Source organism: Condylura cristata, unplaced genomic scaffold (assembly GCF_000260355.1).
Source record: "Condylura cristata isolate star-nosed mole 26May11 unplaced genomic scaffold, ConCri1.0 scaffold00009, whole genome shotgun sequence".
Taxonomy (NCBI): domain Eukaryota; kingdom Metazoa; phylum Chordata; class Mammalia; order Eulipotyphla; family Talpidae; genus Condylura; species Condylura cristata.
Genome location: NW_004567110.1, coordinates 58,192,258 through 58,215,704, shown reverse-complemented (window position 1 = coordinate 58,215,704; position 23,447 = coordinate 58,192,258). Strand labels below are relative to the sequence as shown.

Here is a 23,447-nt window from a genome sequence, read left to right as displayed (position 1 = left end):
ACATCTACACATAGTTCTTTCCTTGGCTTGGGAAGACTTCAGCTATTTTTTTTTTTTTCAATAAGGTTTCTGTTCCCTTCTCTGTGTCTTCACCTTCCAGGATATAAATTACATTGTTTCCTCTTCTCATGCGTTTGATATTTTGCATGGCATTTCTTCATATTCCTTAAATATTATTTCTTACTTTTCTCTTAGTTAGTTGCATATTTTTGTCTTCTATTTCCAAAGTGTGTTATTTTGCAAGATTAAACTAACTGTACTTTCTATGTCTGTATTCCATTCTTTCATATTATTCCTCACATTTATCATTCTGCTTGGGTGATTTTTGTTCATTTATTTTGATTTTTAATAGGTTCATTTTCCTCAATAAAGAATTCCTTTTGCTCCTGGCTATCTTTTCTGCTATCCTGGACCTGCCTTGCTGTGCTTATGGAGTCTAGAACTTTATCAGTTTGCATCAAGATTGTTCTTCTCACTCTTTGTCTATTCCTCCAATCCATTGTCATAATACTTCTCACTTGCTGCTTTGTCTTTCTTATTCAACTGTTCTATCCCTCCTTTCCAGTGTTCTTTAACGTGTGAATTGCCGTTTTTTTCCCAGTAGGTGGCACTGCGGCTCTAGTTTTGGGCTGTTGTTCCTCTAGTAGGAGAAGAGTAGGGAAGAGGAAGACCTCAGTAATTGTTGAGAGCCTTGGGTTAGAATGGGAGGCTCTTAGGTTAGAATGGGAGGCTCTTAGGTTAGAAAGCCTGTGGTATTGCTTCACCCTCTAAAACCAGTCGAAGCTCCACTCCCTAAGACTGTTTCCCCCACCTCCATTTCCGTATTATAGCATCCTCAGTTCCTCACTGATTTCTCTCCAGTCTCACAAAAACTTAACTTCCCAAGGAGTAATGGAATACTGCTCTTCTGCAGCTCATGTTTTAACCATACCAGTGCTCTAAGGTTGTTTATGGATGATTCCTCAAGCTGGAAAAGGACCATTGATTAACTCTCCCACAATCAGAGTGGATTTCTTTCAGTATAAGCACCCAAGTCACCTCTGGGTAGGGTGACAGGAATGTGTAGGACCAACTTAGAGGCTAAGGCCCCTTTCCTGAGTCAAGTGAAAGAGAGAGAGAAGGCTAGAGGTCAATGTAACAGTGTGTTCAATGAGGACAGGTAGGACAGTATTCACTGGGTGAAAGCTGTGTGTTCAAGAAATAAGGCAGAAATACCACCTTCTCATGAGCCTGAGGAAAACAAACACCAACACATTTTTATCTTCACAGCCACTGAGGTTTCCAAAGGACTGAGATCTCACTAGAAATAACTGGAACTTCCATAAGGTGATGCAGATGGTAGTGAGTAAACAGATGAGCATGTAAGCAGAAGATGAATTGGTAAGTGAATAAACTTCCCTTGATGTCAAGTGATGGTATAGAACTTTCTACTGTGATCCTGCAAAGTTCTTTCTCCTTCAAAACTACCCTCTTTCCTTTGCAGTTCAGAATTATTTCCCCCCAGACAAATGTGTCCTATCTTTCAGCAACTTCTTGTGTACTTATTATGTGTCTTGTTGTGTGTTCCAGATGCCTTTCAGAGGAATGCTCAGGATCAATGAGGACAGGGGAGGATATCCTGAAAACTGGACAAACAGGAGACAGCCTCCAGAGAAGCAACATTGGGAAAGGCATCCCAGAGTATTCCCAGAGACTCAGGGAGCTACACTGGCCTTCAGAGATGCAAGTCCAACTCCTTGACCTCTTTGCTTTTCCCACTTAGCTGTCACCCCAGCTCACCCAGACTCTCTGTTATCATCTTTACCTCATGGATGTCTGATTAGTGTTTTCACTGCCTCTTTATGTCTCTTTATGTCTCTGGGTATTTCTCCCATTTATAGCACCTCACTGCCAATTATTTTCCCCTAAATTTTAGATGTCAAGGTCTCAAAAGCAATAACTTGGGTCCCTTACCTGGAATAGGCCATCAAGTCCATGTATTTCCATCTCTTGAGTTCCTGACCTGTGTGTGGCCAGTAGGTCGCAACACCACCAAAGCTGCACCCCTGCAGAGTCCCAGTCAAGAAGGCGTGTTTAGGTAGACTTTAAGGTGCAGATGTTCTCTTTAGACAACAAGCCCTCAGTGGGCCTTGTTCCATGCATGAAAATGTCCTATTATAAAGTCATTGGTGACATCCACTCAAATTAACACTTCAGTTTTGGAATAATTTCTCCAGACATTTCCAACAAATGCCCAGGCTGCTCAGGGAGTAGATCATGGCCATACCAGCTGATTAACACATCACAGGACATACACCTGCTTTCACTTTTCTGTCAAAACGTGATCTAAAATATTTAGCCTTCATATAGAAGCATTTTGAGTGACACAAATAAAAAAAGTTCTTTTAAAAATAAACCTCTCAAAAGATGATAGACTATTTAGTGGTATTCCAAGTAGAATTTGGCCCAAATATTGACAATTATTGGAAACTAATACTGGCTCAATGCAAAACTCATTGTAACTGGAGCTATTTACAATAAAATAGGTTGCAAGTCATTGCTATAAATCAAGACAAGATATCCATTTGCTTATAATGCTATCTAACAATCACATGTATAATTTGATCTGATTTTTACCCTTTACACATACTAATTTCAATTCTTAAAACTCCAAATGTAAAGCAGTTAGAATAGACAGCCTCTAAAATCCTTCCGACTCTGAATCTATTTCTCTGGCACATCTGCCTCCTTACTCCCAAATTTAACCTGTTTTTTTTTTTTTTTTTTCCTAATACAGGAACTTAAAAAACGAGCTTGGCTTAAAAACACACCTTTGAGGTTTTAGGTGAACTAAAACGCACACATTTATCTCTGCCTCCTCCCAACCCCACTGCAAAGGTTACACAGGATAAGAAAGAAAAAAATCAAAAGGAATAACCCCACAAGAACAAGGAACAAAGGAGGTGATGGCGAATGACATCCAGGAAAGTTTGAAATCTGGAGAGTCGATGAATAAGTGCTGATTTTAGATTTCTACTTTTCCACTTTTTTTAGCAGCCTTTGTGAGGCAGAAGAGGAGCAATGATCAAATCGAACCTCAGCATTTGAGAATACTCCCACTCCTTAAGTTTTGGGAACTGGAAGCAATGGATTTCCCAGAGGGGTGGCACTAAAGAGTTAAAATTCTGGTATATATAAAGGAAGACAGGAAAAGTAGCCCCTGCTCCTGTCAGTAGCACAGAGAATTGGAGCCAAATGTATCCTGCCACTGGCTCTGACCTCTTTATTCCAACAACTCATGAAAACATGGTGGAGTATGAGGTTTTAATGTCTCGACCAAGACTATTAAAATGGCCCCCAGGGCCCTCCTTGGTGGTGCAACGGGTTAGGATGCAGCACTGCAAGCTGGCAGCAGCCACTTCACTGAGAGTTTAATCCCTGGGCCCTGAGGTGACCCACATGGTGTGGCAATGATGTAATCTCCTGACTCACCGCTGCTCCCCTCAGCAGTGTATTTCATGGACCTGCCTGTTCTGCTCCCCACTCTGTCTCTGATGAATCTTCTCTCTGCCCCTGTACCTCTGGCTTGTATCCCAGTTCTGTATGCATAAATAATTTTTTTAAAAAATGGCACGCAGATAAAAATTTTGAGACACTTTAGTCTCAGCAGAGAGAAAATTTAACAACTTGCTGAGGCTTAGGGGGTGTTATCAGATGCTAAAACACTGGACATCTATGATAAAAATATGCTAAAAATGGAATATCGGTGACAAAAAATAGCAAGATAGGATTAAATGGTAGAGGTGGAACGTATCTTGACAATCCACTTGAGTTTGACTTACAGACTAGCACCCAGAAGATGTGTTCAATTTTGAAGACCCATTTGATATGTTTTAGGTTGTCTGTGCAGAAGCTGCCAGTTTGCCACTGGAGACTTTGGCTTAGTTCACCTGGGCTGGAACAGAATCTCTGGTGAGATGCCAGGCTGGAAATACTCTCTTTCTTAGCCGTTCTTTTACTTAATCCCTCTGTAACTAAACACCATTTTTATCGATTTTCCCTGTGCATCTTCTTTTGGCTCATGCCCAGTGTCCTTTTAAGCATGCGAATGAGGACACAGTGCATGAGTCGGCCCTGGTTTCCCTGAATGTTTATTCCATTACAAGACCATATTTTTTCGTCTTGAACATTTTTGTAGATTGCTGCATGAACTTTGCATTTTTATCGACGTAATCCAAAGTGACCATGACTTCTTCATACTCTAACACTGGCACAGACCTGAATTTTCATTGTTTGAAATGTGAGCCAAGTGGTGTCAGGCTGCTGTGAACATTGCCAGGATGAATCTTCCACAAAAGTAATTTTTTTCCAGTATTTAGTAAATATATTACCACATTCATGGCAATACATTTCTGATTTAATATAAATTAAGGATGTTTTCTAGTTGTGCATGAATACTGGCAACTAAGCATTTTTTGACAATTGTTTAAAAATATAATGTTGACTTTAGGCTTAAAACGTTGGTAACTGGGCTTTTGTCATTTGTGTTAAAAATATGAATGCTTGGGACCCTCCCTGGTGGCGCAACATGTTAAAGCACAGCACTATGAGGCTATCCTTAGGCACTGCAGCACAAGTTCTATCCCTAGCCAAAGAGGTCACCCACATGGTGCAGCAGACCTCTTCTGTTCTGCCTGCTGCTCTCCTCAACAGTGTATGTCTGTCAATCTGCCTGTTTTGTTCCTCATTCTGACTCTGGTGACTCCTCTCACCACTACCCCCGCCTCTGGCCTGTACCCCAGATCTGTATGCATAAATAAGAAGATCTTTTTTTTTGTACTAAGGCAAGTTCTGTATAGTTCATTGTCATCCATTTGATGGAAGAAAAAAGTGAATGTCTGGTGCATTCTCTCCTGTGTGAGAGAAAAAAAAATTCGAGGAGCCTAATAGAGGGAATTCCAGGCCCCTTCTAAAAATGTAATTATTATTATTGGGTTAAATCTAGTTCTTGCTAATTATATGTATATACTTTTATTTTTCCTTGTCTTTTGTCCTCTTTTGGGTTAATCAAGTATTCTTAGCATTCCATTTTACCTTCACTAGTTCTTGTTCTAGGAAAGTAAATATGCCTACCTAATTTATCATAATCTACCCTTATATTAATGTTATACCACTTCATGTACAGTGTAAGAAATTTCAGAAAATGTTATAAATTAGAATCATATTAGAAAATGATTCCTTTTTCTTCTCCTATAGCCTTTGTTACTGTTACATATATTTTATTTTTTACCTGTTACATTATTCAAAAATCTTTTAATATACCTTAATTTTACCACTAAATTCCCTTTTCTTTCTTTGAGGGTGGGGGAAATCAAAGCATAGATCGATACTGAAGAAAGCATCTAGAACTAATATCCCTTCAATAAGTGTTCTTCCACTTTAATTTTGGAAAATAATCCATTCTTCCTGTTTTAAGAACTAAAAGAAAATGTGAACTCAATGTCAGATTTGCATAAATGTTAAAAAAATATATATATAACATTCACAGCTCACTTTTCTTTCCAGGTGATTTCTCCACAAAACTTGAGAAAGTCAGAAGAGCCCCATCTCTTAGCTAGAACAGAACATTTTGTACAGGAAAAAAAAAATTCAAAGTAATGCATAATTTTATCACAGGGTTCAGATATAGAAAGTAACATTAACACCTACTAACTTCAAACGAAAAATTTAGTCACTAATATTCTCATTTTCCAAACATTAAAAACTGAAAACTTCTTAAACAGTTATTAAATAACCACCAAGCATCAAAAATTAACATACATGTTTTCCAAGATTTGCCAGGTAGAGGCTACCAAATTACTTAAATTTTAATTATGTGAAAATAAAAACTACTCTGATGTAGATAAATAAAATGGAAGGTTTTTTAAATTGTATTTGTTCTATAAAACTATTTGTACCTGATCAGATACAATTTGTGGAGATAAACTTCACCTGCCAATGAGAATATCAATTTCATACATCTTTTAGAACATGATCATCAGTAAGATGATGGGAAAGTATAAAAAAAGCAAGATATGGTTTCATTCTCTCTTTACTGTGAATGTCTTCTCAAGATTAAAAGTTGGAAGTTCTGGGGCTTTTTTTTTTTTAATTACTATGTATACCTAATCAAGTTATTCTTCTAAAGAGATTAATGAATATTTTATTTATAAAATATGTCTGTGCTACATCATTGTTCATTTTGTGCACTATTTAAATTCTCCTTGCAGGTGTAGTCCCCATAAAATTCCCACCATCAAGTCACCCATGAAACTATCACCATAGACTCCTGTATTCTTCCCACCCATTTTGATCTCTCTCGATTCCTCTGCTGCTGAATGTCTCAGATTTATAGTTGCCTGCTAGTTTTTTTTTTTTTTTTTGACCCCTCGTTTGGTTCCCCTATATTCCTCCTCTAAGGTAAACCATCCAACATTTTTCTTTTTCCTTCTGACATATTTCACTGCACGTAAGTCCTTCCAGTTCCATCCATGTTGTTTCAAATGGCATGAGTTTATATTTTTTGATTGCTGAATGGTATTCCATTGTGTATATGTATCATCTCTTTTGATCCAGTCATCTGTTTTGGCTCATTGAGGCTGTTTGCACATCTTAGCTATTGTAAATAGTGCTGCAGTAAACATAGCAGTGTAGGTTTCCTTAGTGTTCTTGTGCCCTTTGGGTATATTCCTAACAGTAGAATTGCTGTGTCATATGGGAACTCCATTTTTAGTAGCTGGAGAGTCCTCCACACAATTTTCCATAATGGTTGCACCAGGGTACATACCCACCAGCTGTGGAAGAGGATTCCTTTTTCTCCACATCTTCACCAGCATTTGCTGCTTCCAGTCTTTTTAATATGAGTCATTCTCACCAGTGTGAGGTGATGTCATATTGTGGTTTTCATTTGCATTTCCCTGATAAGTGATGTTGAGCATTTTTTCATATACCTGGATTAATGAATATTTTAGAAATTAGTTTATGTAGCTGGATTTCCAGTCAAACTTTGTTGAACCTATTATGCCTTAAATAAAAAATCCAATAAAACATATCTAAATTCTATACCATTTCTCTAAAGTATTTCAGCTTTTGGTGAAATTACTTTTTACTAGCTGAGAACAGACAGATGCACAATGAGAAACAAAAGGATTTTTAAGGATGAATGTGTAAGAACAGAGAAAATAATTATTCAATTCCATAATATTTTGTGTAAACTAGGTTTACACAGTTATAGTAACACATTTTGTAATCATTGTCCTTTGTTTAGGCTTTTAAAATATGCTTTAAATGTACAATAATTTGTTCTACTAAATGCATGTTTGACATTTATAAGCACTAACTGCTTGATTTTGTTAGGTTTGTAAGTCAACTGTTAAGAGATGTGGTAGACTAGAACATATAGGTAGGACTGAATTTTTAGGAGGGTTCAGTTATTAAATGTTAATCAAAAACAGAAAGGGAAAATTCAAAGTGATTTTTTTTGTAACTGTTAAGAGTAGCTCTGTAAACTGAGTTTATTCATGGGATAATAATGAAAACTGGAGGTTATGGGAAGGTGGTCTCTCCCATACAAAAGCACTTCTTGGAACCAAAGTTCTAATGATGTCCACCAGAATGATGTCACTGATACCTAACTGGTACCTGTGATCTCAGAGAATATGTTCTTAGCAGATTCAGAAGACCACAGGGACTCGGGTTACCAGAACTTCTAGACTTAAAGATCTATTAACTGTATACACCATTATGTTAATACAATAACATGACAAGTGACCCTTTGCTAATGCGTAATCTAATTACCACTGAGGAAAATTTCGTCTAGAATTTTTCCATGTTTTAAAAAGCAAAAACCCTAGGACTAAGCAATTTTTAAAGATTTTAAACTTTCTGTCTACAAAAAAATTGACTCGATATCAATATTTTCTTAGCAAACATGAAGTCAAATCTTTAAGAAAAATCATTGTATCATGTAAACTCACTGACCAAGAAAAACAGCCATCATCTTAATTATCTTTTCTTCCAAGATCTGTGTTAAAAATGAAACATGTTTGGCCCTCCCTGGTGGCGCAGCAGGTTAAAGCACAGCAATGAGAATCTAAAGCCGCTTCTGCATGAGTTCGATTCCCGCCTGCCCCGGAGGTGACCACATGGCGCGGCAGACCTCTCCTGACCCGCCCGCTGTTCCCCTCAGCAGTGTACTTCGTCGATCTGCCTGTTCTGCTCCCCACTCTGTCTATGGTGAAGCCTCTCACCACCCCTGAGCCTCTGGCCTGTACCCCAGTTCTGTATGAATAAATAAATAAATCTTTAAAAAAAAATGAAACATGTTTGATCATTAAGTAGGAGATGGATACTATGATCGTCATTCTATAAAGAAAAAGTCCTTTATTAGCCTTACCCATTTGACATTTAGATAAATGTTAGAAAATAAAAGCAAAAATAAAATGAAAGGATTAAAAAATGAGATTCAGAAAGATTACCAGGTGAAGCTAAATAAGAAAAGGCTTTAATTTGGAAGAAATCACATACACCCTATTTAAAGTTTGCGATTCCTCAATAAAAAGGTCGGAGGAGAGTAGAGAAATAAAATATCTATTGGCAATATTTAAACTAAGAAATACTGAAAGACAACAAAACTTGAGCTGCTAAGATCCAAAATAAAAGAATAGGAAGATAAATCTCTTGGGCGCGAAGTTACAAATGAAGCTAAAAATGTTAAAAGTTTTCTTCTTATTAGCAGAAGATTGCTACAATGTGTATGTGTGGGTAGAGGGATATATAATATAGATTTATACCGAATTTCAAGTATTTACTTGGGATTCACTATTCTGCCACAGTTCTCCTAATTTGGTTGGAACAATAGGTGAGTTTGTGAAAATGCAAGTAAGGAATGAGCAAAAAGAGAAACACATTTGGAATGTGAATCCTTTAATAACTATATTGATTTTGAAAGAATAATAAATACAGATTTGTAAGCAGTGTATGTAACAGTTATATTTTCCTTAGACACAGAAAGCAATTACTTTTATACAACTTATCAGGCAAACACTTTTATCAGAAATAAGCACTGGGAAAAGCTACACAACATATGCATATAAGTAAGCAAAATAAAAAATAATTTGTTCATGACCCTAACTACTGAGATTCACACTCCAGGTGTTCCATCGGAGGTACAGTGGAAAGGTGGGAGATTCCTGAGCTGGGGGACACAGCTCAGCTTCGGGCGGCAGCAGTCTGGGGTTGCTCAGATTGGAGCTGTTTACCAAGATATTCCCTAAAAATGTAAAATAAAATAACAAGCAAGTCAGAATTAAAATAACAAATACCTCTTTTTGAAATCAAAGTATAACATACACTGTCAGACTGAAGTGTATTTACTTCAGTCTCTAGATACCAAATGTCAAGATACCTGTACTATATTAATTTAAAACACTCTACTTACCATACATGATCAAGTCATTACACCCAGAAGCAAGCAGTTCTGCATATGATTATACAGCAATGTAATTACTTCTCAGGAAAAGTTTACTTACTCGTTAGGTAAGTCTTGCTTACCCTTAATCTCCAGTCTAAAAAGCTCACAAATCAATTTAAGTATGAATCCAAGTATGTGGACTAACACATGAAAGTAAATGTCCTGATGCTGGAAAATACAAGATATCTACCCCTTAGCAGATGAAAACAGATCACAGACTATGGTGTCAGGATCATGATACTTACAAAATATCGACAATAATGTAAGCCACCACTACCTCAACTAAAAAAATTAAAATTTTAAAAAACAATCACTACTTTATAGAGCTATGAGCTGCACATTTACTTTGCACTGACACAGTTTAAAACCTTAATAAAGACTTTTATACAGAAACAACAGAATAACCACAAGAACTGAGAAGTAGTCTCATTTTCTGGATTGAGGCAACTGTGATATAGAGCAGCAATTGTCAAGCTCTTTAAATCATATTCACCTTCAGAAAATAAACTGACTGTGCATCCATAATATGTTTATACTTAGTTCTAATTACATGTATGCAAAATTGTTAATTCCAGGACAGAAAACTATCTTTTTCCTATTTACCTCAAGGAGCTGTCTTTGAACTACGTAATTAGGATAAGAAGATATTCTTCAAAGATTGTTTAAAAGGTTCCCTCCTATAAAATAAAAGCATTAGAAACCTGGTTGTGCATTCCAGTTCCACATTTCACAGCTGGTTGGCCCCCAGAGGTGGTATATAGGAAGGAAACCCCTCACCCCTTCCCGGTGTTAATGTGAGGGTTACAAGATAGAGTGTGAAGATGCCTGGAAGGATCACACAGGGACCATCATCCTTCCCTCCCTCACCAACTAGCCATTAAACCTTTCCTGATCTGAGTCCCTCCAGAGCACACCCTTCGGCTACACACAGTGCCTACTGGCAAATATGACCCTCTGGTCTTACCCCTCGAAAGTACAGAATAAGGGTGTAGTGACCTAGCGTTTTACTTCCTGCTCTTTCCTCGGCTATCACAACCCGAAGCCTTGGTCCAAAGCTATCAAAGACATAAAACAAGACTGAGAAAAGAAAGCAGCATTCAGAATTGGAAAGAGGGTTGTGTCAACTAGTGGAGGGGTCAAGGACATCCCAGAAATGAAGGTGAATTATAATTGAAAACAATATGAGGCTGATACTTCCTATGGTATGAATGTGGTTTATGGCTTTTTTGTTTTTTGTCTTTATAGGAAATTTCTTATCACTGATTACTAATTATCTTATTTAGGAGTATAATCTTGTATGACTACTACCTGACATCATAATTTAGACAACTGGAGATCTTACATTCAACTAACACTATGCAGCATAAGTTTGCTGTGGAGGAGGGAGTGGCGGAGTGGTATAGTATTTACTACAAGTTCTCCAGATCATTCATATAATATGCATATTTGAATACATATGAGTGAATTAAGCCTGAGACTAGATATGCTTCATTTCACCAAGACATTCAAATATTCCAGTTGTGAATGTTAGACTATTTAGTCTGAAGGGCAACAGAATATGTCAACTCCAAAATATTACTTTGATCTGTAAGCCCTTGAAAATTCCTAAATGCAAGAAAAAGCTTTCTCTGAATTCCCCTTATCTGCTAAAAGATAAATGTTCCCAAAAGGAGTTAGCTATCCTAAGTCCCCTAGCCAGTAATATCAACCAGAAAAAACTTATCAAAAGAAAAACTTGAAATCTATACTACACACAGGCAAACTTTGTCAAAACTTGCCATCTATCCTTCTAAGGACCCACTCATCTTGCCTAAAAACTTTTTTTTCCTTCCTAATAGGACTACATTTCCACCTTTCCCTAGTAAGATGCATTTAATCCTAAAATCTAAAGCATTTTGTTTCACTGCTTTCTGGATACTTCCCATATATATAAGAGGCATACATATTAATAACTGTTATTTCGGGGGAAAACAAAAGTTTGCCTTTACCAGAATGGTCTCAACTAAGAACTCAGAAAGTTAGGAGGAAATTTATTTTTCTTCCTCATTAGAATGATTTCTTAGAAAACATTTTAAGATTTTATGCAATGATACCACACTATCCTTCGATAGTAAGCTTTGGTTCTTTCAATAAAAGACCAATGTCAAAGACTATGTTCTAAATGTAAGTTCCAGGTCACCTGGGAAGAGAAAAAGGCTCTCAGCGCTGTGACCTGCTAAGTGACCAGACAGGGTCCTTCTGGATGTGTCATACAGAAGTCCCCCTCTGCTCCATCCCTTTCAGTGACATGAAGGATAGTTCGTTTCCAATATCAGGTTTAATTACTTAGGGGAAAATAGTGAACACTTGGAAATGGGAAAGATAAGTGATTTCTTCACAAGATACATGTTGAGGAAGGATTAAAGTAAGGGGATATTAAAACAGAGTGAAGGCCAATTTTTCCAACAGAGAATTTACAAACATGACCAACCATGGCTTCGTCCCTTATTTCCCTGGACAATTTAAAATGGGTAATATGTTCCACTACACTCTCATCATTCTCCTACATACAAGGTGATGCTGAGGCATTCACTACTTAGTGTCAGGCGTGCAGAAAAGTCAGGGTCTCTTTTCCTTTGTCTGCTAACAAGGGTTTATGAAATTTAGAATTTAGGCAAAAGACAAGGACACATATAAACATAAAGGGTTCAACAGAACCTGCATGTCAGGAGCTCCAGATGGACCACTGTGAGCCTGTCGAGATATTGTAGGTCATGAAATCTTCCCAGGTCTCACAGGAGAAGAGCCCAGATGGCACCCAATGAAAGGAAAACCAATTCTCCTCAGGCTTTCTTAAAAATACTATCTTTGCTAAGCCATGTGGGTTTTCAAAATATCAAATGGGACTGAAGTGAAGTTCAACTGAAAAATATATTGTACTATACAAAGAGACTAGCGGATAAAAGGCAATGGGAAAAAGCTACTGCTCTGAACACATTAAGTCTGCTTGTAACACATTAAGTCTGCTTCCCTGATATCAAATGACAACACATAGTCAATGAAAACATTCCCAAAACTCACCCAATAATCACCTCTGAATACGGACACCAAGTGCCTGCACTGAGAATATAGAATGGCTGCTACACTCTGCTTTTACTACAAGTCATCACAAAAGATGATTATAGGTATGCCCACATCTTATATTCCCCCATCTTCATCCTGGGAAATGGGTATTGACATCTCAGAAATCTTTGATAACTTGCTCAGAAAGAAAGTGAGCATGCCCTTGGCCAGGATTAGTGTCAATTCTCCAGGTACCTGGCATCTAAACAAGCCCAGAGGTGCAGAGACACTGGTCCTATTTTCATAGATTAGAAAATAATGAGAGGGTATGAATAATTTCTTCATCTTAAAAATACACTACTATCAGGCAAAAGGAACACTATAATAAACCACTTCAGGGGATTACTACACATCTAAAACAAAGTATCCAAAAACATCATTTTAAATAAGCTGATATTGAATACTGACCAGTCGTTTTCTATACAACAATAAAAATTCAACTTATAATTAACTCAGAGTGTGCATTTTGTAACAGCAATCTATAGTAATTTGATATTCAAATCTTCGCTTCTACTACCTAAGAAGTAAAATCTGAAAATTGAATACTTTATTCTCTTTAACTTCATCTATAACTTAAATCACAAGACATTCCAACTTCCCTGAAAATGAAACAAAGATAATCTAAAGACTTCCAGTTTTAAACAGGGAGTATGAAACAGCTCACAAGAGATAATTTTGTGTGCTAAAAATGACTGTACATTAGATTGAGAAATATCCACTTTATTCTCTTGTCGGTGGCTATAAAACATCCATGCTAAGGCATCTGCTATAATACTGGAAAATTGTTTTCCAGTTTCTTACAAGGCACCACCTAGAATGCTTAATAGGTTCTATTCTGTTAGATGTCAGGAAGCATTTCACTGGCCTTCATCATCACTTAATTGGCAAAACCTCATTAAGGTTGTTCAGAGTCAAACATTTTCATTCTTCCCTTTGTAACTGTATTGAACATATATGATCGTATCACTCAGTATGTTAACTTCAACATTATAATTTAAACACATGGTAACATCAGCTATATAACCAAATACCAGAAATTACAGGGTCACTTCACTTACACAGTTTAGTACCAGGGCAAAAGTAAATTTTCTCATGACAAGCACATCAAGTTAAGGATAATTAGGCAGCTATAGGGCAGTGCAGGCAGGGACTGAAATGAGAACAGTTAACACCTATGTTGCAGAGATGTGTATGAAGATCTAAGTGATAATATATGTCCTGGCTAGTGCCTCAATTGTGTTTATTCTCTTCCTTTTCATGGTCTGGAATAGGTTTCTCCCACTCTAACTGTTATTTCCAGCACTTCCAATGCTTGATAAAGACTGGGAAATACTCTGAACATTTTTAAAGAATGCATTCTTTTCTACCTACCTCTGAGCCTTACCCTTACCTTCAAAGTAAACATTTGGCACACACATAGTTAAATCTTTCACCACGACAAAACTATTTATTCAGCATACATTAAGCACCTATTTTTTCCAATCTACCAATTCATTTCAATGAGTTACTTATTTGCTCAACCAGTCCAGACAAAAGTTTTAATCTCATCAATAGAAAAGGTACTTCAAAGGGAAGCTTATCTACATATTTAAAAGTAGACAATCCCTACCTAAGTAATACTCCCTATTCTGTCCTTTAAGGCTTTCTCTCCATCAATTACTCAGCCTTTGAATCTTCAATTGCTTCCATTCTAACTCCCTCTGGAAGCATTTAAACATTTCCTAAAACAGATGATCAATAAAAATCCAGTCTCTCCTAAGGCCTTCCACTAAGCACTGCCGGTTCCCCCTCTTCTAATGGAGCTTTCAAAAGAAAAAAATCACACTTTATTTCTTCATCATCCTCAGCTGTTGCAATCTCTGCCATCAAGCACAATGGCTCGGTCACCAATGGCATCCTAGCTGCCATACTCAAGGTACAGCTTTCAGTACTCCTCTCTCTCATCCTCTCCATACTATCTTACACAGCTCACCACTATTCAATCCTGCTTGAAATACACTCTTTTGCTTCTCTACAAGCATAAGTTTTTAAGTGGCTTTCTCCTAATTCTCTGGCCACTTCTTAGAATCTCTCCGAATTTTTCCAAGCCCATATCCTCTTTGTGTGAAATGAACTCTTTTTTGACAGTCCCTTAGATGTCTTTGTCTCCTTTTGTAATAGGTTCTTAACACTTTTTTGGATCATAAGATATCTTTGAAAATTTAATGAAAACCATGAACCTCACCCATATTAAATATAGTCACATGTCACTTAGCCACATTTTGGTCTATGGCAAACTGTATGACAGAGATCTAAATAGACTAAATAGTGTAGAATAAAGCCACATCATCTAAGTTTTGGTAATTACGATCTATGATACTCCCTAACAATGCATTTCTCAGAAATGCATTTCTCATTGTTAAGCATTGTATTAAATTGCTGAACACTCACTCTTGATGTTCAAATAAAAACTCAAGTACTAACTTCTGGTGAAAATCATGGTTAAAAGGCTATTAACATCGATCATAAGAACACACTAACAAGATCAGACCCATATAATGTCATCTTCAGAAGTTTACAGTTGATATTGAGTCACCTTTCTCCCAAAATCACTACCTTAAATAATGCTTAAGTACTAGAAGGAAAGAGAAATGGAAATAAAATCCAATTCTTGCTGGCTCAGAAAAGCAGAGCCTGGAATGCAAAGCACGTGACCATGCTTTCCTCCTCTCGCCTTACACCCAATCCAGACACATTTTTTCACTGACTGTTATTTAGCTCTTACGATTCATTTCCTCTGCAACCATGAATCTATCAATAGGCCACTGATTCAAAAGGCACACACATATATAAAAACACAAAATTTCAAAAGGCATTTGACAAATGATAGTAATAAATAATAGGCAAGAAACACCAATGAATGCTTTAAAAAATGAGTGAACGTTTGCTGGGAAGAAAAGCATTTATAATCTCAAAGTACCCACCACAAACGATTTACTACAACAAAGGGGATGAAAGCTACATCCTAAGGATGGAGGAGTGGTATGGTTTATGATTCTTGGTTCTTTTATGATCTTGTTCAGCTGTGTTCCAGGTCTAGACTTGTCAACACATATAATTCACATTCCATCAGAAAGATTAGGTCTTTATGTATTTAAAAAAAAAATTCCAAAAGAAATAAAATTAGTATTCAGGTTACTGTGACTATATTATCTTCCTGAAATACTAAGCTAGTGTACATGACTCAAGGTGGCCTTTCAGCTTTAGTTCAGCTACTCTTGGACTCCCAATTTCACATTTGGTGACACTGCTATGACTTTCCTCATATATGCATATACGTATCTTTGCCTAGAAGTTCTCTCTACATTCTACATCCTCACCAGCTAACCCCTTGTAGAGTATTAAGATTTACCCAAGCATTGTCTCCTTGGGAAAGGCTCAGGTTGGCTGAGGCCTAGCAACCAGGTCTATTCCAGCCCTCATGACACTGTGTTGAACCCATGTGCTCTGCCTCTATTTTCTACTTCATGTCTATTTAATGCATATTGAATTATCTAGTAAGTACTCCATGCCTAACTTAGAGACAGAGGGCTATTCACAGAGATTAAAAAAAAAAAATCAAATATAAAATTGGACATAAATGGAACCAGTACAGTTCCTAAGGCAAACATGAAAATGTTCTCTCATATGATATTTTTTTCTGAGCCTTTTAGCAAGGAGGCAAAGCTGTCACCCAGGGGCCAGGCTGTGGTGGTTTCGCTTTTGTATTCCCCGCAGCTCTCCCACCACCACAGCTCCCATTATCATCACCACAGGTCCTGTGCGCTTCCCTGCCTTGTTTTGACACCTCTGCCTCTTCCTCTCCTGCTATAGTTCTCTATAATGAGCTTGCAAGTTTTGTCTTTTTTCCTGATCCTTTGTTCGGTTTCTCTAGTATTTTTTTACTGAACTGTTTTTTTAAGCTTATAAGAATTGAAAATATGCTGTATGGGGTAGATCACCTACTGAATAGCTGAATAATTCTCTACATTTAACGAAAATTCAACTACAGAATATTTACATCAGAAAGTATCTCTCTATAATGGCAGACTTATTATTTTTCTAATTAACTCTTCAAATTTCCATTGGTGACAAAAATTTAACAAAACATTTCTATTACTGAAGAAAATATAACATCTGGGTATGGTACACACAAAAAACAAGAGCTAATAATTCAAAAACTTAATTCTCTTGGATAAATAAATATAAAACTTGCTTGATCCTATTGAATTGTTTTTTATCCTATATTTATATTTATTCAGTTAATTCAAGTATATACGCACACACAGAATGAAGTTCATGAAATGAAATATTCGTGTCACTACTAATATTCTCTTCCTATCTTTACAGACCAGATGTTTCCTTTGTATTTAACCAGTTTTTAAAAATCAATTCAGGTAAACCACAACATGAACTTGATCCACATAGGTATCTACAGGTGAAATCTTTATATTTAGTTATAAAATACAGAGATTCTATTATCCACTCGTGGTTTTATTTTCTTTACATCCTATCAGAATGCTCAGTATCTATCTACCTCTTCCAAATGTTTACAAGGCTTCTATTTTGCATGGACTACTTTAGAGGGGATTATGAGTTGCTCAACTGATGGTGAGACAACAGCTATAAAGAATTCCTGTTTAGGAACCTCCCTGATAGTGCAAGAAGTTAATTCCCAGCACTAGAAAGCTATTCTCAGCTACTACAGCACAATTGTGATCGCTGGCCAAGGAGCTGACCTACATGGCACAACAGACCTCTCCTGTCTCACCCGCTGCTCCCCTCAGCAGTGTATTTCAGTCAATCTGCCTGTTCTACTGCCCAGTGTGTCTCTGGTGAATCCTCTCAACCCTACCCCCCACACCTCTGCCTACACCCCAGCTCTTGTATGCACAAATAAATAAATCCTTAACAAAAAAACATTAACAATAATTCCTTTAACAAAAAGAAGAAGAAGAAATCCAAAAAGTTCTGTTTGTTTTTGAAATATACCAAACACATGACAATAAAGACTTTTTCAAAGGATCCTTCACTAATATTGTTGTAAAAATAATCTGAAAAACTGGAGGCAGTCAAAGAGAGAACAATTTTTCAAAGTTATTATTATGGAAAATGTTAAGTCTACAAATGTTTTATGTTAATTAAAAATCACATTGAATATTTAGTAACATTATTATCAATGCTAAAAAGATAAAACACAAAGATTTTTTCTTTGATTCAGTTCATAAGTCACTATTTTCATCACTATCTTTATGCCTATGTTATTACAGAATAATGAAAATATCCTAAGTAATTAAAACATTCAGTGAAGAAAGCAGTAACATCCACACCCTTGTTTGGTGAATTCTGCTGTATCATTTATCTATAAACAAAAGAGCTATACAAGGGTAACACTCTTATAACTTACTATTCTGCTTGGAAAAAAAAAGTTGAAAAGAATCTAGAAACAAATAGAAAATTCTACATAATATCCTCTACCTACAAAATTCAGTGTTTCTTTCCTGAAGTCCTGAGCTGTCCATATGCACATATTGTTGCTCCTGAATTAGAGGCTGATTACATTTTAAAATCATTCTGTAGGAGAAAAATGATGACATTTTATGATGTTAAATTGTACAGTACAAACTGAGGTTATATATAAAAGTTCTCTTGAGTAGGTTGTCATTGCATTTATATTTTGACAAACTGATGAGTATAAACCCAGCACTGCTGAAAACACACTGGGAAGGTTAAGGGGTGTGGGGAGGGGACACAGCAAGAGTTCCAGGGTCATTTACAGGGAATGTGAGAGTAACTCTGAATGGGGGGCTGGTTAGGAGTAAGGCAGAAGGGGGAGCACCAAGGCTAGTCAATTATCCCCCAACTCTATTCCATCCCACTTCACTCCCGCTCCTGATCCATATCTGTTAGGGTTATTTGTAATCCTGTACTCCACACTGACAGAGACAACTGTGAGAGGAGAAACAATGGCTACACTTTGAAACCTGCAATTCATGGAAATAATTTTGACATCAATCATAAAATCTTGAAAAAGAATTAATCTTTTCACAGGATTTACACCTCTATGCACCATGTTATCAATATATAAACCAGATCTATCTTCACATTATCAGAAATTTAGTGCTCAACTCCTTAAAACAGAATAGAAATTAAGATAGACAGCCCAGTCCTATGATTCTATAAGTGTCCAATTTATAATAAAAATGTAATTTTGAACTAATACTTTAAAATAATACATCTCCTCAAATTTAAATGTTAATTATACTAGAACCATAATTATGATCTATTGTAATGAACGGAAACTTTAGGAATAATGCAATATCAAAAATCCAAACAATTATCTAAGGCATAAAATCAAAGTGTGCTTGAAATCTGAAAGCGTGACCTAGAGCACAATGATCACAGATAACATGCAAAAATGAAATGAAAATCTATACAAAGATGATTCAAAATCCTTTTACATCTGATGACACTCTTTGCTGAAGATTCACTTTCCAAGTCATTTTCTATTTGGTCTCATATTACTATACTGAAAAATTGCTATTAATTAAGACATTTTTGTTTTCTGGTGTAGTCATAGAAATATGTATCTCATCACAAAATATATAGGTCACATGTGAATTCTAGTCTTTCTTCATGTGAAAATTTCTTTACATTAAAAATGTAGGAAAATATATTAAATTTCTCCATTTAAAGGGATTTCAACATAATTAAACATTAAAGTTAAAATAGTTTGGCACATAGAGAGATGGTTGAAAGGGTAGTTCCTCATCAGCTAGTCAATGGTAAAAAGTGTCTATCAGTTTCTGGTCATAAAACCATATACTTTTCCTTTTGTAGTCATACATCAAAAATGAACAATGAGATTAAATCAAATTTCTAAACTCAAGGAAAAAATCCAGACTTAAATGTCTTATTTTAGGGTTAGAGTCAGCATGAAAAAAAAGAATGAATGTTTTATCTTCAATGCATTATCATCTGAACAATAAAAATCTTCAATCGAAACAATTTTCTCCACCAGCAAAAGCAAAAGATCAACTACCTATTTTACACCCTTCTTTATTTTCACATTCAGATACACATAAGAAAAGTAAAGTCCCACAACAAATCCTTCAAAAGAAAAGACTACTAAAATTAAACTTTTTACTTTAATAAAATAAAAGTACTCTTTAGCAAGTCTAATTTCAACAAGAAGATAAATAAAGCTGTTCATAGAAACTTTTGGAAAAACATCTGGCTTGCTGGTTGCAAAAGCTTTGAGCTCTGTTTAAATACCAACATTCTTTAATATCACTGAACAGATGTAAACTAAGAAATATAAAATTAGTAAACAGTTCATTTATGTTAGAAAAGTGAAACAAGGAAAGAAATTCAAGGGACTACTTTATATTTTACTAACAGACTTGTAAAGTTTCTTCCTCCTGCTATAGAGACAAAAAGCGTTTTGAGTTGGCTTCTACGTTGATCTCATTCTTTCTGCACTGAAGATATGAAGAAAGAAAAATGATGATTTTTAGTGCATCGAGTGCTGCCAGCATTACACTGAAATCTGTGCCAAGCCCATCTTGTTGTCTCAACTGTGTGGTGTTAGTCCAGGTGACCAACCATCTCTGCTATACACTACATGAGAACCTACTAAAATGATATGGCTCAAATATCCCAGTACAATCTATTCTTCATAGAGTAACCCAAGTGATCTTTTTAAACATAAATCTTGATATTCCCCTATCTAAAAATCTTACAGTGGCTTTCAATTCATCTTATAAAAGTAAGAATCAGGCCCTCCCTGGTGGCACAGTGGGTTAAAGCACAGCACAAAGAAGCTTAAGCCACTTCCGCATGAGTTCGATTCCCGCCTGCCCAGGAGGTGACCACATGACGTGGCAGACCTTTCCTGACCCGCCCGCTGCTCCCCTCAGCAGTGTATTTCACCGATCTGCCTGTTCCGCTCCCCACTCTGTCTTTGGTGAAGCCTCTCGCCAACCCTGAGCCTCTGGCCTGTACCCCAGTTCTGTATGCACAAATAAATAAATCTTTAAAAAAAAAAAAGGAAGAATCAAATCACAGCTTGCCAGACACTACGAGTCTGGAGCGCCGCCAACCTCACCTCATCAATCTTTTACCATGCTAGCCCTCACATTGTCCTTCCAATTAAGAGTGTCTCAACCCTGGCACTACTGACATACTGGGCAGCACAGTTCTTTGTTGAGGGGGACTGTGTGTGTGTAGTGTTGGGCATTTAGACAGAATGGAATCCCTGCCCTTCAGTCACTAAGGGACAGCAGCACCAGATCACTACTGCTCATTGTGTCTTCCCCTTTAATTCCTTCTATGTGCAGAGCTAACTTCCAATAATTGAGCTGTAAGTCAGCTCCTAAACATTATTGTATCAGCCTAGCCAAAGTGGCCTCCTCAAAGAAATCTCCTCTTACTATCCTTTTAAAGTTGCACTCACTTCTACTATATCTATATCCAACACTAAGCATAAGGATATAAAATACTCAAAAAGTAGTTGCTGGAAAAATAAATATATGTCAGTATTCATGAAAAAAGTGTTTAAGTGGTAAGATCATAATATTCAATATATGATGCCACAGTAGCACTCCAGGATATTTTCCTAACCCTATCTGTCTTTTATCTTTCAAACATACATTCAAAGTACTATTAATTCTTTCCTTTATAAAAAAAAAAAAAACTTATAAGCTTTAAAAGCAAAAGGCTACATGAATGAAAGTAGAAGTCAGCTTCTACTGTTTTCATATGAATTGGGGAAGTACATTCAGGTTAAACATCTGCTGAATAGTGAACCATGCAAAACCAGAGCATCTCTATTTAATAGTCCAACCTATATTCCATTCAAGTCCAAAAAGACTGATTCAACTCATTTCAGAAGGGTTCTTTCAGTTACTTCTGCAGTTGTTTCTTATAGTAGTACTTTGCATGCATGTTTCTTCAAAACATTAATGCAGCTGATCTTTTAAAACTGTCATGTTACTCATATAGATGGCCAGGCGACTCGTGAAAAACGCTCATCATTATTTCTCATCAGGGAAATCAAAACCACCTAGCATCTGTACAAATGGCCCATAACAATAAGAACAGCAACAACCAGTATTGGCAAGAGTGTGGAAAAAAGAGAATCACTGTACACTGGCAGTGAGAATACAGGTTTGTCCAGCTTACAGAAAGGAGTACTAAGGTTTCTAAAATCTTGTTAACTATATCTATCTCACATTCCAACAATCCCACTGCTAGGTATCTACACAAAGATGCCAAAACAATAAAACACTATGTGCACTCCTGTGTACACTGCAGTACTATTTATAATAGTCAAATTATGGAAACAACATAAGTGCCCAATAACAGATGAGTGGATAAAGTTCTAGTGTGTATGTATGTACATGTGTATATAGATGCACACATGTATGTGTACATGTATGTACACACAGAGTGGGATACTACTCAGCAATCAAAAAGTGAAATCCTGCCATTTCCGACATTAATGGAATTGGAGGGGATTTACACTAAGCAAAGTAAGTCATGAGGAAAAAGACAAATAGTGAATGACTTTACTCATTTGTGGAATATAGAGAAACAAAACAAAAGGAACAGATAAAACTAAACCAAAACAAACCCTAGAAATATGACTACATAACTGAAGCTGCCAGAGGAGCAAGGTGCAAGAGGATCAAGGCAGAAAGAATGCCAATAGAATATGATAGAGGGTTATGTTTGGATGTGTTGGTGGTGGACAGGATGCCACCCCAAAATTATGTACAATGTTAATCATTTTACCTCAATAAAAGTAATACAATAAGAAAATAATATTTCATTGCTCTTATTACTAAAATATATTTCTATATTTGTAGGTCACTGATTTATAAAACTACCATTCATCAGAGCATTTATATAAAGAGATACTGGAATGGGCAAGTGAGATCCTGCAGAAAGTGTGAGCAGGAGACAAAAGCAACACATACCAGTTGTGCACCATGAGCTTCTGCACAGCCAGAAGAGCATTGTAGCGAACTTGCTGGTCTTCATGGTGCATGTGGTTCATCACCAGCTGCTTCCCACCAAGCTGTTCAATAACCCTGTGGAAAAAGTCACTTTGTGAAGATGCTGTAATTACTTTCAAGCTTGTGTTGCTAATTAACAACAGGTAAAAAACCAAGGAGCCAGTCTTTTAATAAAGTAGTTATAATATAGGTAAGTAAACCAACATATCTTTTTTATATCCTTGTGTGCCAGGTACTGTGCTTTTAAAAAAAAATTATTTAGGTAACATTGGTTTATAACATTGTTTGGGTACTACACAGATTCAAACATTTTCTCTTTTGATTTCTTAATAATAAACTCAATTGTTATTTTCACTTCTTAACAGAGACAAATACCTTACAGATAAAGAATTCTATTGTTTTCTAGATAGTTGAATATAAATTCTTTATTATCAACTTTTAATGGCATGTTTAAAATCAGTATCTTGAGCACAGCCTAATATCCATAATATCAAATCAATGCTAAGTTCACCAGTCACCTTATTACTGTAAGATAAATAGGTGCTGAGATGCAGATAGTAGGAATATAGGTTTAAAACAACCCAGTAAAGGAATGTTAATTTCCTGAAAAAAAGACTACTAATCTTTAAGATACATGCCCTCTCTTGTAACCACAGGATATGTTACATGCCCTCCTGGGCACTGAAACAGATGAGAAAATTCCTATCATCAATAACATCAAAATGACTGATGATTGATATTGCTTTCTATCACTGGAGCCCCTCACATCCTGAGACATGCAGTTACAAATGAAAAATGAAGCAAAAAGGATTGTTTCA

General features: G+C 36.4%; 1 protein-coding gene across 3 annotated transcripts in view; it reads right to left on the bottom strand.

Annotated features, from left to right (window-relative positions):
• Positions 1–8,926: 8,926 nt before the first annotated feature.
• The window catches only part of ATP6V1H (ATPase, H+ transporting, lysosomal 50/57kDa, V1 subunit H), a 93,352-nt gene continuing 78,831 nt past the window's right edge, over positions 8,927–23,447 (bottom strand). For all 3 annotated transcript variants that reach the window (XM_004679879.2, XM_012723070.1, XM_004679880.2), the window contains 2 exons: positions 22,591–22,704; positions 8,927–9,289 (listed from right to left, as the gene is read on the bottom strand). In XM_004679879.2, coding sequence (XP_004679936.1) covers positions 9,229–9,289; positions 22,591–22,704 — 175 coding nt within the window. In that variant the 3' untranslated portion in view covers positions 8,927–9,228. The remainder of the gene's footprint in view (positions 9,290–22,590; positions 22,705–23,447) is intronic.